This window comes from Phoenix dactylifera, chromosome 11 (assembly GCF_051530095.1).
Source record: "Phoenix dactylifera cultivar Ajwa chromosome 11, Ajwa_hap1_PhDact_Kaust_v1.1, whole genome shotgun sequence".
NCBI lineage: Eukaryota > Viridiplantae > Streptophyta > Magnoliopsida > Arecales > Arecaceae > Phoenix > Phoenix dactylifera.
In genome coordinates, this window is record NC_143200.1 from 2,800,339 (window position 1) to 2,813,010 (window position 12,672).

The window sequence follows — 12,672 nt, forward strand, 5'->3', positions numbered from 1 at the left end:
TTTTTTAATTATATAAATAATAAAAATATTAAATAGGGATGCTATTTTTGTCATGCAAGAATAGATTAGAGCAGAAGTCACGATATAATAACCGCTGCAAGGTTGCAAGGCCGCTAGTTTAACCCTTCTTCCCTAACTTCCGTACAAAGTGGGTAACCACACCTTGAATGTCCGTACACTTCACCCCTTATCCATTCAAAATCGTTAAACCCAAAACCCTGCAAGCCAAAAGCTAACGGAAAAAAAATGCACTGCTTCCAGCTTCACCACCGCGGCCACCACCTCCTCCCTTCCGTCCGCCTTCCTCCTCCCCGCCCCCTCCGCCGCCCCAAAACCCTAATTCCTCCCCCTCCCCGGAACCCTAGAATCTCGCTCCTCCTCCTCCCTTCATGGCGCCGCTCCCCTCTTCCCTTTCTCCCTCGCTCTTCCTCACCCTACGCCCCCGACGAGCTCCCCGCCAACGACGATGACGACGCCGCATACCTCGAGAGATTCCGTCCCCGGGAGAAGGAGTCCGAGGACGAGGCCCGCCGCCGCAACTGGATCGAGCGCGGCTGGGCCCCCTGGGAGGAGATCCTCACCCCCGAGGCCGACTTCGCCCGCAAGAGCCTTAACGAGGGCGTCGAGGTCCCTCTCCAGTCCCCCGAGGCCATCGAGGCCTTCAAGATGCTCCGCCCCTCCTACCGTCGCAAGAAGATGGAGGAGAGCGGCCTCTCCGAGGAGGAGTACCTCGCGAAACAATTCGCCATCAAGGGCGAGATCCCCGACCCGCTTGAGACCTCCTGGGCCGGCCCCGTCGCCGTTAGGATGGTTCCGCCGAGGGACTGGCCACCGCGTGACTGGCAAGTTGACGCCGCCGAGCTGGAGTTCATCCGGGAGGCCCATAAGCTACAGGCGGAGCGGGTGGATCTCGACGAGGAGGTGAGGACCGATGTGGATAACATGTTCTTGGAGAGGTACCAGGTGTTCTTGAAGCAGTACAAGGAATGGGTCGCCGCGAACCGGGAGAAGTTGGAGGAGGAGTCTTACAAGGTGAGCGCTTGAAGTTGTGATAATAACGGAGAAAAAGCATGGCATGGACTCGAAATCAATGTTTTTCACTTAATTATTTTGTATGATAAAAAAGAAATCAGGATTAAAAATCTAATTGGGGAACCTCTTGTTCCCTCTTGCTAATTGTTTCCTCAACTCCACCATATTCTCGCTAAAGTAGTACTCTGGGGAATATGTTTTGGTCTAATTAATATGTCCAGATCCTGATCCATTTCTGAAGCTGATTGTATCATTGTTTTATAGATTTTACTTTCGAATTTAAATGGCATATGTTAATTACGTAACAATTGGAAGAACTTATTTACTTCAAAATCCGTGTTTCTCACTTCATTACTTTGTATCATGAAATGAAGTCTGGAGCAGAAGTGTACTTGGAGAATGTCTGGCCTCTTAATATTTGCATCCTGGACTCCATTTCTATTCACACTAACGTGTTATTCTATGTACCATGTTTTGGTCCAGTTATTATTTAAATCCTCTGCACCTACAAACACTTGTATTTTATCCATAAATTTCATATAATGTGCACACCTTCCGGTTCTCATCAATCCCCACCATATCCTTTGCATATGCAGTTTGACCAAGATTACTATCCTGGTAGGAGAAAACGAGGCAAGGACTACAAAGATGACATGGTATTTGGACTAGCTCTTGGACTCCCATACTAAATCTTTGGGACATTGACTCATTTGTTGATTAATTATCAATAGTGATTGTTCTTGCAGCTCGAGCTCCCATTTATATATCCTGGACAGGTATGCTTCTCCTTTAATTTCAGAAAGGTTACATGCCTTCAATATGTGGTGTTAAATCTGTCCAAACAGATAATCGATAACTGAGGTTCCAGTTCTTTTTATTACACTATTCGGCAAGCCTTCTATTTGAATCACAGATATGTCGAGGGAAAGTGGTGACTCTACACCTTCACCAAGGAGCCTTTGTCGACATTGGATGCGTCTACGATGGGTGATTCCTTTATACTTTGGAAGCTGCTATTTCTTTGCCATCTTCCAGATATCTAGCTGTGCTATTTTATTATAAGTGAATAAGATTGAATATATCATAAAAGAGAAAACCTGTCCCAGGTTGTTGGTTTTTCCCTTCTCTCTCACACACACTTGTTTATGATTATCACTATTTCAAGGGCTTATAATGGGTTTACTCTCGTCAACTTGGACAACTTGTGTATTGAACTATTCTATTACTGTGACTGTTTTTATATATATATGTAGATATTTTGACTGCTGAAGTTCTTGTATAAGTTGTTTTATTTCTAATACACTCAGTACTACCTATGTCGAGCACTCAACTTGCAATCTGGTTGATTTGAAGTTGTTATCATGACTGAACAACTTTAACAACTTTAAATTGAAAATTGAAAGCCTTGCTTGCATATGAAGTAAAAAACTTTGAGCATCTCTTATAATTGATATGAACTATGTGTATTATCAAAATTTCATGATTCTATCCCCTGCTCACATTTATCTGCTATTATCTCTTAGGTGGGTCCCCATAAAAGGAAATGATTGGTATTGGATCCGTCATCACATAAAAGTTGGCATGCATGTATTTGTTGAAATTCTGGTAAGTAACAAATTATTCTGGCTCTGACCTAATCATTTTATCATTGCTGAAGCTTGAAAGTATTTTGTACTGAATGTGGTACGTGCTTGTGTGCTTACATTTGCATTTGAGTTATCTTGTTAGTTGCCTGTAGAATATTGTTATGTCTATGCATGTATGGAATTATTGTTGCATTCCTTTTCAACTGACAGACAATCAGAAATCTGGGTGTTTCTGTCTATGTTTGCTCGTTGTCAGCCAATATATATTGTAATGCAGTTTTCATTTTCTCATGTATCATATTTATATGTTTTTATTCTTCTCCATTGTGTTTGGTCTAAAGCTTTCATCTGTGTTGTTTTGCAGGCAAAACGAGATCCATATCGTTTTCGTTTTCCTATCGAAATGCGCTTCTTATACCCTAACATAGATCACCTTATGTGTGTACATTCTTGCTTTATTTTGCCCGCCTTTTAATATTTGTAACACATCCCACCAATTAATTTAAGATTTTTTCCACTTCAGATACTACTTCATCTTGCTAATAAACGTCTCATGACTAAGTAATTATTATGTAAAACTTTAGATAAGTTAATCCATATGTTGATGGTTACCATTTTGTTCTAACCCCATCAAATTGCCTTTACATCTGCAGATTCAATAGATTTGACTTTCCACCAATATTTCATCGTGAGGAGGATACAAATCCAGAACAATTGTGGGTGAGAATTGACTTTCAACTATGCTATATTCAGGATGATTCTGCTGCATTTGAAGTACCTTTCTGTTATGTTTTGCAATGGTTGTGCATTTGTCAATTGCTTGTAGATGGGCTTAGAGCTAATTAGTTATGATTTATGACTATGATTTTAGAAACAAGAATCTAGAAATCCTTTGTTTAATTATTGGTACTAGCATTTTGTACGTGCCATGCATGTGGGGCATGAGGGATAGATATATGGAACTGCCGAACTCGTGATGCAGTAGGAAAAGAATAAAAAAGTTTGAAAAAAATAGTGGAGCTGAACTTGTTCTGTGTTTGAGATTCACAGTGGATCAGCATATAAAAGTGGAGTCTCAAGGAAAGAGGTTACTGTATGAGGATGCACCATGTCGTGGATACTTGTGCGATGTGGTGCAGCTCCACTGTCGAGTCATGCACACTTGGTAGGCTCTGTCAGAGTCGCACATGTCTGAGGAAAAAAAATTAAAAGCTTATATGTGGAGTCGAACTCAAGGGTGGCATCAAAAACCCCGAGTTTCCATATAATAGTAGAGATGAAATTGTAATTCAACTTGTGGGCCAGAATACATATTTGGTGATGCACCTCTTTTTGGAACTTCCAATCCAACACGCCATCTAAAATTTGATGTTCTCTAGGTTTTTGAAAAGTTCTATTGCTAATTCTGGTTAGCTTAGAAGTACAAAAGCTAAATCAGAGTTTTAAATTCAGGAAGCACCATATCCAAATTTATGATACGACTAGAATAAATAAGAAACCAGCAATGTAGAGGGTTAACTCTCATTCTAGCAGGTACTAACCAATCAATAGAATTGAAATTAAAGTATAAAACAGAAAAATTAGCACAGAATAATCTTTACCCTTGCACAGAAATCTGAAATAAAAAAAAATAGGGCAGCACTGGAACAACTCCGACAAAAGCATTGGATGCACATGTAGAACTTGGGTTAGAAGAATTGATGCACGTCTCTTCATCATTGTTTGTAGCAAAATGATACGAAAACACATTGACTACTTTGTGTTATCAGAATGTATCAATGTATGTATCTATAATTTACTTAAATTTACTTAGGACCAAAGTGGTTGCTCTTATTCATCTTCAGTCAGAACTGATGCACGTGTCTTCAATATCGTTAGTCTTGGAATATTGAGAAAGCATATTGGCTACTTGGTGATGTTAGATAGTGTTTATATTTGTGCAGTTCTTTCATAAAAAAAAGGGTTTTACTTTACTGAAATTTTCTTTTGTTTTCTTTATTTTCTCTATTTTATTATTTTTGAGCAGATTCTTATTTTTGAATGCTTGACCTAGTCCTTCTCTCTCCTCAAGCGAGTGAGAGAATGTGATAAGATTTGATGGGTAATGGCTGCAATTGCTAAAGTTAGTGGGAAATAACCCACATTTCCTTGTGCACATTCTATAAAAAACCTCCATATTTTAATTGCTAGTTTCCGCTTTTCCCAGACACATCTAAGAACCTCTCTTTTCTGAAAAACCCCATTCCCCCATTGTTCTCTTCCCATCCACTCCTAAGTTCTTTTTCATTCCACTACTAGGCAAGTTAGAGATAGGTTGATCATGTTATTCTTTTCTTATGTCCATCCTTTCAGCAAGAAGATTGGTTCAAAGGCTTCTTCATGCCATTCATATAGGAAAAGTATAGGCAAGGCTTGGTCTTCATTTCAGAGAAGATCGCCGAAACCCTGTGCACCCAAGGGGACAAGTATTTCTCTTAGGACAGCATCCAACATGCTTTGATCCTGGCTTTCCTATTTATTTTCTCTAGTTTTTTGACTAAAATTTCTGAATTTCTAGTAATATACTGGTCATGACCCAGAACTTGGGTCAACCAAGTCTTAGGTCTTACTACAATCTTGGTCAATCAACAGCCTAGATCAATCATTGGTTGTGGAAGCTAAAAAGTCATAAAATTTGTCCCAAAATCATTTATTTATGAAACATCAGCCATCTGATCACACAGAAGTGACAGAACAAACTAAAGTATCATCCAAATTAAACTTTACATCTCATACACCCGAATGGAGCAAGATCCACTTATTACCATTTTCTTACAATACAGATATAGCTCTCCTTTTGAGGTAGTGGCTCCAATATTTGTACAAAAGTACTTCAAATCTTTGAGTAGCTTGTGTCAATAGACTACTTAATCTGAAATATAATAAATGAATAGGTGAGCTACAGCCCAGTAAGTAGCCAAACATAGTGAACAAGATAGGGTCAAGCATATTAAAACAATAAAAGTAATAAAACTTGGTGCTTAATGTCACTCAGATAGTTACAAAGTGAGATTTCCAGGGAGCTATTAAAGTAGATACATTTTTCCAGATGGCTCATTCCGAAAAAAATGAAAATAAGAATAGGTACATTTACGAAGGTGTTTTATTTTGAAAATACTGCAAAACACTTGTAATCACTTTGTAGAATCAAATTGATACCAAGGGGCAGGTAACCAACTATTGTACTTGTTAGTCAAAGTTCGTCGGTGCACCAACTATTATACCCAAAGAATGTTGAACTGGCCGGTACCGGCCGATTCAGCCCGTACCGAACTAGTCCAATCTCTGACCAGTCTGATTTGACGTTAAAAAACGGTTCCAATCTCTATGGGGCTAGAACCCAGCGGTACCGGGCTGGAACTGACTAGTACTAGATCCATACCGGATGGAACTGGACAATTCCATCCAGTATGGCTGGAAACTGGTGCGAACTGGTTCACACCGACTCCGGGACCACAGCGGCGCGCTGTGTTATGGCAACCGTTCGGTACCGGTTCGAACCGGTCCGGTGGCCGACCTGTACATTTACCGGTATCGGTTCGGCGATCTTTGATTGTACCTGTTGGTCAGGGTTCACTGTCTGACCAGATGTTTTAATTCAATCCATAAAACATCAAACTTCTTAATCACAAGGATAAACATAATCTAGTTTTGGTACAGCAAAATAAATTGCCAAAATTTAGATCAATAAGACGATTCAAACTCAAATAGGAGCCAAGGCTTTAGAACTAATTGTGAGGAAATAGTTGGATGCCACTATGTGAGGAAACTTACATTCATGTGTATTTCGGATACAAAAGCTTCACACCACCAATTCTACTTTGCCAGTTACTTGGCTTCCACTTCTTTCTTTTTCATTTCCTCTCTTTTTCTTCACTAGTTCCTTATATAAATAATTGAAGTGTTCCCTTTTTCATCCACTTATCTCTTAATAATGTCCAAACAGCATTTGTTATCAACAATCAGCATCCAAATATAAATAAAAAAGGTACAATTACTACTTGGCATGACAACATGGTATTCCAAACAGAAGCTTTGGGTTGAGTTCTCCTTTGAAATTACATCTTCACTTTTATCTTTTGCATTCCCCACTTCTCTTTTCTTGTATGTCCCAAATTCATTTCTCATTCAGATGATTGTGAGTGAAATTATATCTGTATTGTTGGCTCAGAATGAGACTAGCTGGTAGATTCTGTGCTAGAAATATTTGTCTTTGTGGAAGCTTTTGACTGGCAGATCACATTCCTTAATTACATTAATGTTGGAAATCTAGTGGCGCAGAGGTTTAGAACTTCAGCATTTGTTGACTCACTATGGGACTTGTTGGTAGGATATTTGCTTTCTTTTATCATCTTCCATCTTTCTGCATGATAATTTGTTAAAGGGTCTAATACTGTAATTGTCAATGATGTAATGAAAAGTAGGTAATAGAGAAGTCTTGTGCACATATTTGCTCATATTTGGACTTTTATGATTTTTTAACTAGATCACATGTACTGTCATTCTGTTTTTCTCGTCAGTTATTTCAGCATTTAGGATATGGATTATTCATATTTTGTCATGGTTTCTTTTACAGCGGGAAACTGGAAGACCACCCATTCCTAGAAAAAGGCCTGAAGTCAAAATGGAAGAGCAATCACTGTTATCCGATCACCCATATGTTGATAAGGCATTTTCTGAATTAACCTCTCTACCCAGTTCTTTTGCTTATTGCTCATTTCTTTCTTCTTTCAACTCTTCACACAGTGTCTACAGATTATCTTCTTTTATTGTTCACTCTGGCTATAATTCCTGATAATTGTACTAACTATGTAATAAATCTGTAACTAGTTATGTATTCATATTCTTTGTTTACACTGTTCAATTGGAGTCTGTTTGCTTGGTGTGCACTGTGCAGTTATGGCAGCTACATAATGCAGAGCAAATGATTCTGGATCATGAGGAGGAAAACCCTGATAAGTATAAGGACAAGAAATATGAATCAACTATTGATGCAACTTTTGTTGAAGAAAATAGTGTTGAATATACACAAGATTACTATAAGAAAGCTTTGCTACCAAAGGTTATTCTGGTGAGTAGTTATACATAATTTTACCTTGACTGGACAATTTACTCAAAGACTGCTTCTAGCAGATTGTGCATGGAACTAATTTACTGATTCTCTTTAATGAATATTTGTCAGAATACAAATGTTAAAGAACTTGACATGGATGCTGCTCGTGCTGAGCGTCAGGTGATCTAATGTGCCATGACATCATTTGCACAGAATTTGATCTATGCAGTTATATCTTTGCCAAAATTTATATCTATACAGAGACATCCATAAATTGTTTTGCTAAAAACTTGTTCATGCATTAATATGATTGTACTTGCAGGTATAGTATATATTTGGCATACTGAAAAAGATATATGGTGGTCTATATGTTTCATTTGTTGCATATGCGCATCAACTTTTAACTGTCTTCAAGTTTTTCCTTATTTTATTATAAAGAAAAGTAAAAAAAAAAAAAACTTTCCTCAAAACTGGGGGCAAATAACTTCCCAATCCAAAAGGCTCTGAGCCTTCAATTCTCTAATGTGAGCCTTCGTCATGAGTCCTTTCGTTCATTCTTTCTATCTTCGATACTGGTTTGTGAATCATAATAAAATAGTGAAAAAATCCTAGCAGTATATGAATCCAATATCATTCTGCCATCTTTGAGTGGGATGCATCTTAGCTACCATTTCCCCATCCATGAGCTTTCTCATGGACTCCATCGTCTCATCATTTGGTCTCTGCTTCTATTAGAGCCATCAATACTTCCTCTTACAAACATCACAAGTGTCCAACATGAATTTCTGAAATAGAGGGAATACCATGAAATGGAGGGAATACCAGCCCTGGTAGCCAAAACCAGATATGAGAAAATAATGCACTGACGAATCTCAGAAAAAGGGGGAAAAGATGTGCCTGCAGTATGAATGGCACAATCAACATGTGTAATTATTGACATATTTCAAAAGGTCCTCTTTTGGATTGCAGAATCTCTGAAGACTTTATATTGACATATTTTAAAAGATTTTGTAGTTCAGGAGTCAAATAAGGCATTGTAATTAATATTAAAGAATCTATACAGATCCTTAAAGGGCTATTGAACTTCAAACACAAAACCTTAGCACAAGAAATAGGAACCTTATAATCTCATCTGCAATGATAGAATAGTTTCAGATTATCAATCGCTAAACCTCTAGAAAGCAACTGTCAACTATTTTAGTATTGGGTTTTAGGCCTTTAAGAAAATGACAGCAAAAAGGTTAGGACTTGGATACCTGAGTCAACGGTTTGTTTGAGAAGCAAGGATTCAAATGATGGTATATGCCCTACCATCTTGTAAGGCTGTCAAACAAGTGAGCCATTTGCAAGATTAGCAACTGAGCAATCTAGAGCTATCCTTAGCTCGCTTAAAGTCAGCTTAATTAAACTCCAAATAATGTACAAACCCTATACCCAAGACAGAGTCCTTAATATAAACATTTTATGATGAAAAAATTGTTATCTTATTTGAGGTTTACTTTAACAGGTTGATTATCGTTTAAGCTCCTCTCTCTCTCTCTCTCTATCGCACGCATGCACATGCGTTCGTGCTTGCACTCTCTCTTTCCATGTGTGTATCTGCATGCATTTTTATTAGAATGGTGTTGTCTGATGCAGCTGCACAACAGATTAAAGAAGGAAGCAAAAGAAAGAGGAGAGGAGTATAAAATTCCAAAGTTGAGACGTAACATAGAGATGGATGAGTATGACCTGATGCATTGGCGACGTTCTTTAGAAGAAAGAGAAGCTCTAATCAGAGATATCAGTTGGTACGTTTTTAACTTTTTGGTTAGCCATGCATTCTGGATCTTTTCTCGCTCCTGTGTTTACTCATATCTAAAAACAGCTACATCTACAACTGCATGCGAATTGTCATACCATAATTTTGGATGGTGGGGCGTTATATTTGTTCGTATACACATGGACTTTATAGGAACTGGAACCTGTGCATCTAAATTTTACACAAAAATTTATCAAAAATATTTAGGTTCTCTTATGCTGATGAGATCTACAAATCATGCTTGAACTCTCTATACCCTCAAACAATTGTACTTGATTAAAAAATACTAGTTGAGATTTGGGTCTTTCAATTTTGCTTCTTAAAAAGCCATTAGTTTATGTCGCACAGAATTTCTAAGAAACCTATTTTTTAAAAGATTATTGAAATCAGTATGTTGAAAGGAAAAAATACATATCCATTATGATACCATTGTCCATGTTGTTATTGATTTTTTATTAGATGACGATAATGCCTGCATCAACGTCATTACCTTGTTACTCTTGGATAAATAATCCCATGCTGTCATTGAAATAGGCCATCTATTTCAGGCCTTGTTTGGGGGAGCTTTTGGAGGGCCAAAAAGCACTTTCTGGCCCTCCAAAAGTACTTTTAGATAAAAAATGGTGTTTGGTAAAATTTTCAGAAAGCTGTTTCAGCTTTTACGGGAAGCTGAAAACAGCTTTTGGGGAGAAGCTCCAATTTGGAGCTTTCCGAAAACGCTATTTTCAGCTTTGTCGGGAAGCTGTTTTTTGGACCAAAATACCCCCATTTAAATCTCACTTTTTTCTCCCAAAATCCTCATCCCACCTCTTCCTCTCTCACCCATCCCCTCCCTCTCCCTCTCTATCTTCTTCTTCCTCTCAACGCCGCCGCCTCTGTTCCTTCTTCCTCTTCTTTTTTTTTCTTGTTTTTTTTGTTTTAGGAGCTCGTGGCTGCCCACGGTGGCAGCCACCATGTCGGCCACCACCCATGGCCGGCGACCCTTCTATATTTCAATGAAATAAAATAATAAATAACTAAATAAAATAAATAAAAAGAAAAATAATGAATGAGTGGCAAATAATCTGATCTAAATAAATAAATAAATAAATAAAAATATTAGTAATTATTTAACCAATTTTATCATCTAGCTAGAAAATTTGTTAGAGAGATAAATGGTCATTAGAAGGATGAAAATTAATTTACACTAATAATTATAATATTTTATATATTTATTATTGTATTATACTATAAATATAATATTATATTACATTATAACTTAATACATTGATATGTTATGTTAAATAATTTAATATTATATTAAATTATTATTCTATAATATATAATGTTATAGTAGTATATTATAATAATATTATATTATATTACATTAATATTATACTATATCGTATATTATGTATTAATACATATTATATTTTATTATGCTCTGTTGTATAATACTGGTAATGTTCTTTATGGTCATTTTGTCACACAAGTATTTTCTCAGTTTGTTTACCAAACACATGTTAAAGTGTCACAGCACTTTAGAAATGTAGTTGCTAAACAGCAAACAACTTTTTATAAACGCTCTACTTCAGACAGCTCTACTTTCAAAAGCTCTACTACTAACAGCTCCCCCAAACAGGGCCCTAGTGAACTAGACGTTTTCCTATCTTGTTTGAGCAAATTGGACTTCTTTATAGCATTTTTCCAATATTAATATCTGTAGATGGCAAAAGTGCCTGCATCAATATTGTTGTTACTTCTACAGCACAAGTAGTCCCATCAAGTGCAGCCTTTTAACAACTAACCTTTTTTTTCCCTTGGTAATGTTTTGACAGATCAGATTTCTTGAAAGCATTTCTCCATTATTGATATTTATTGAAATTTTTCACTTTGTTCTACTAAAAATACCAAAGGGAAAAATCAAAATGTTGCAGAACGAATACCTCTAACAGTGTTGTCACACGATGATTAAAATCCAATATTTTCTATTTTTGTCTCTTTTTCATTTGCCTGTATTATATTTATCTGCAAAGGGTTGAGTCTGGCAATGCACAGCATCGAACATCATGAAAGTTATTTTTTAATTGAGATATTGAGGTAACCGAAAATGTAGAACTCATCCTCCTTTATCCAGTCCTCTCACCTCTAGGAGTGTCCATTGTTATCACAGCCATTAAACTTCCTCTCACATGAATGGCACATGCCCAACACTGGGTACAAATGGCATGGCAGAAGACAATGTTTGCAACTGCTACAAGAGTAACATGATCTTGAAGATAAGATAAACTTAGTTTTCCTGGAACAGAATTTTTTTTGCATGTATGAACTTTTTTCTGCAATGTGACATATATTTCAATCCAGCAGTGCATTAAAAACTGGAGATAAATATGTTTTATTTTGGCAGCCGGAAAGCTCTTGGTCTTCCTCTGGAGGAGCCGGGGAGATACACTGATGATAAGAGAGTTTGGGGAGGGGACCGCTATGACCCCTCGGATCCTCTATACCGTTATGATTACTGGGGAGAGCCCAAAAACTCAGAGAAGAGCAAACAGGAGAGAATGACGGAAGACCATAATCGATCGATTGTTGGAAGAGGTACCGTTTGGTATGAAATGTCGTATGAAGAGGCCATCAAACAGAGGATGCATCGTGAAGCCCAGATGAAGGCGACCCCAGAAGAAACAGAGGAAAGTGAAGATGAAGATGAAGATGACGACATAGATTTTGACTACAGCATATTTAGCAGTTCTAATTCTTATTCAACAAACAAGCCACTTGTCAATGGTACCGAGTTGCCTAGTATGTCAGATGAAGGCATGTTTGAGAATTAGTTCATGATAACATGTTTGTTTGTATAGTAGTATCGGTTGGCAATATCTGAGTCAAGATGCTGATGAGCCCCTTTATTGCTGAAGCTACTATTTGTCCTATACCACATTGTTACCAAAAAAAAAATCACCTGTGTCATGATGCCCTGCAATGCGTGATATGGCTTTGTGGCCGATGGCCAACTTGAAAGATCTCCGGAGACTTCCCAGGGCGAGTCAGTGGTATAGCGTACAACTACTATAGAGTGCCTAGGAATGGAACTGTAACTTTTGTGATTGTAAAAGTAGTAGAAGAGTTGTTACTCCAGGATTAAGAAGGACCAAGCTTCCCTGTAACTTCATGGAGGGGCA

The 12,672-nt window shown here is 37.6% G+C and overlaps 1 protein-coding gene across 1 annotated transcript; it reads left to right on the top strand.

Annotated features, from left to right (window-relative positions):
* Positions 1-219: 219 nt before the first annotated feature.
* PDE312 (Nucleic acid-binding, OB-fold-like protein) lies at positions 220-12,421 on the top strand. The gene is made up of 12 exons (XM_008802727.5): positions 220-1,032; positions 1,629-1,688; positions 1,779-1,808; positions 1,946-2,019; positions 2,556-2,637; positions 2,983-3,056; positions 3,272-3,338; positions 7,234-7,326; positions 7,555-7,728; positions 7,840-7,890; positions 9,349-9,500; positions 11,898-12,421. The coding sequence occupies exons 1-12, from the start codon at positions 247-249 to the stop codon at positions 12,322-12,324; spliced, it is 2,070 nt and encodes a 689-aa protein (XP_008800949.1). The 5' UTR covers positions 220-246; the 3' UTR covers positions 12,325-12,421.
* The last annotated feature ends 251 nt before the right edge of the window (positions 12,422-12,672 follow it).

Excerpts from the sequence above, each read along its gene's own strand:
- PDE312 (XM_008802727.5), top strand. The coding sequence starts at position 247 with ATGCACTGCTTCCAGCTTCACCACCGCGGCCACCACCTCCTCCCTTCC. Across the intron at positions 2,638-2,982 it reads ATGTATTTGTTGAAATTCTG|GCAAAACGAGATCCATATCG; the intron begins GTAAGTAACAAA and ends GTTGTTTTGCAG. Across the intron at positions 7,729-7,839 it reads TGCTACCAAAGGTTATTCTG|AATACAAATGTTAAAGAACT; the intron begins GTGAGTAGTTAT and ends AATATTTGTCAG.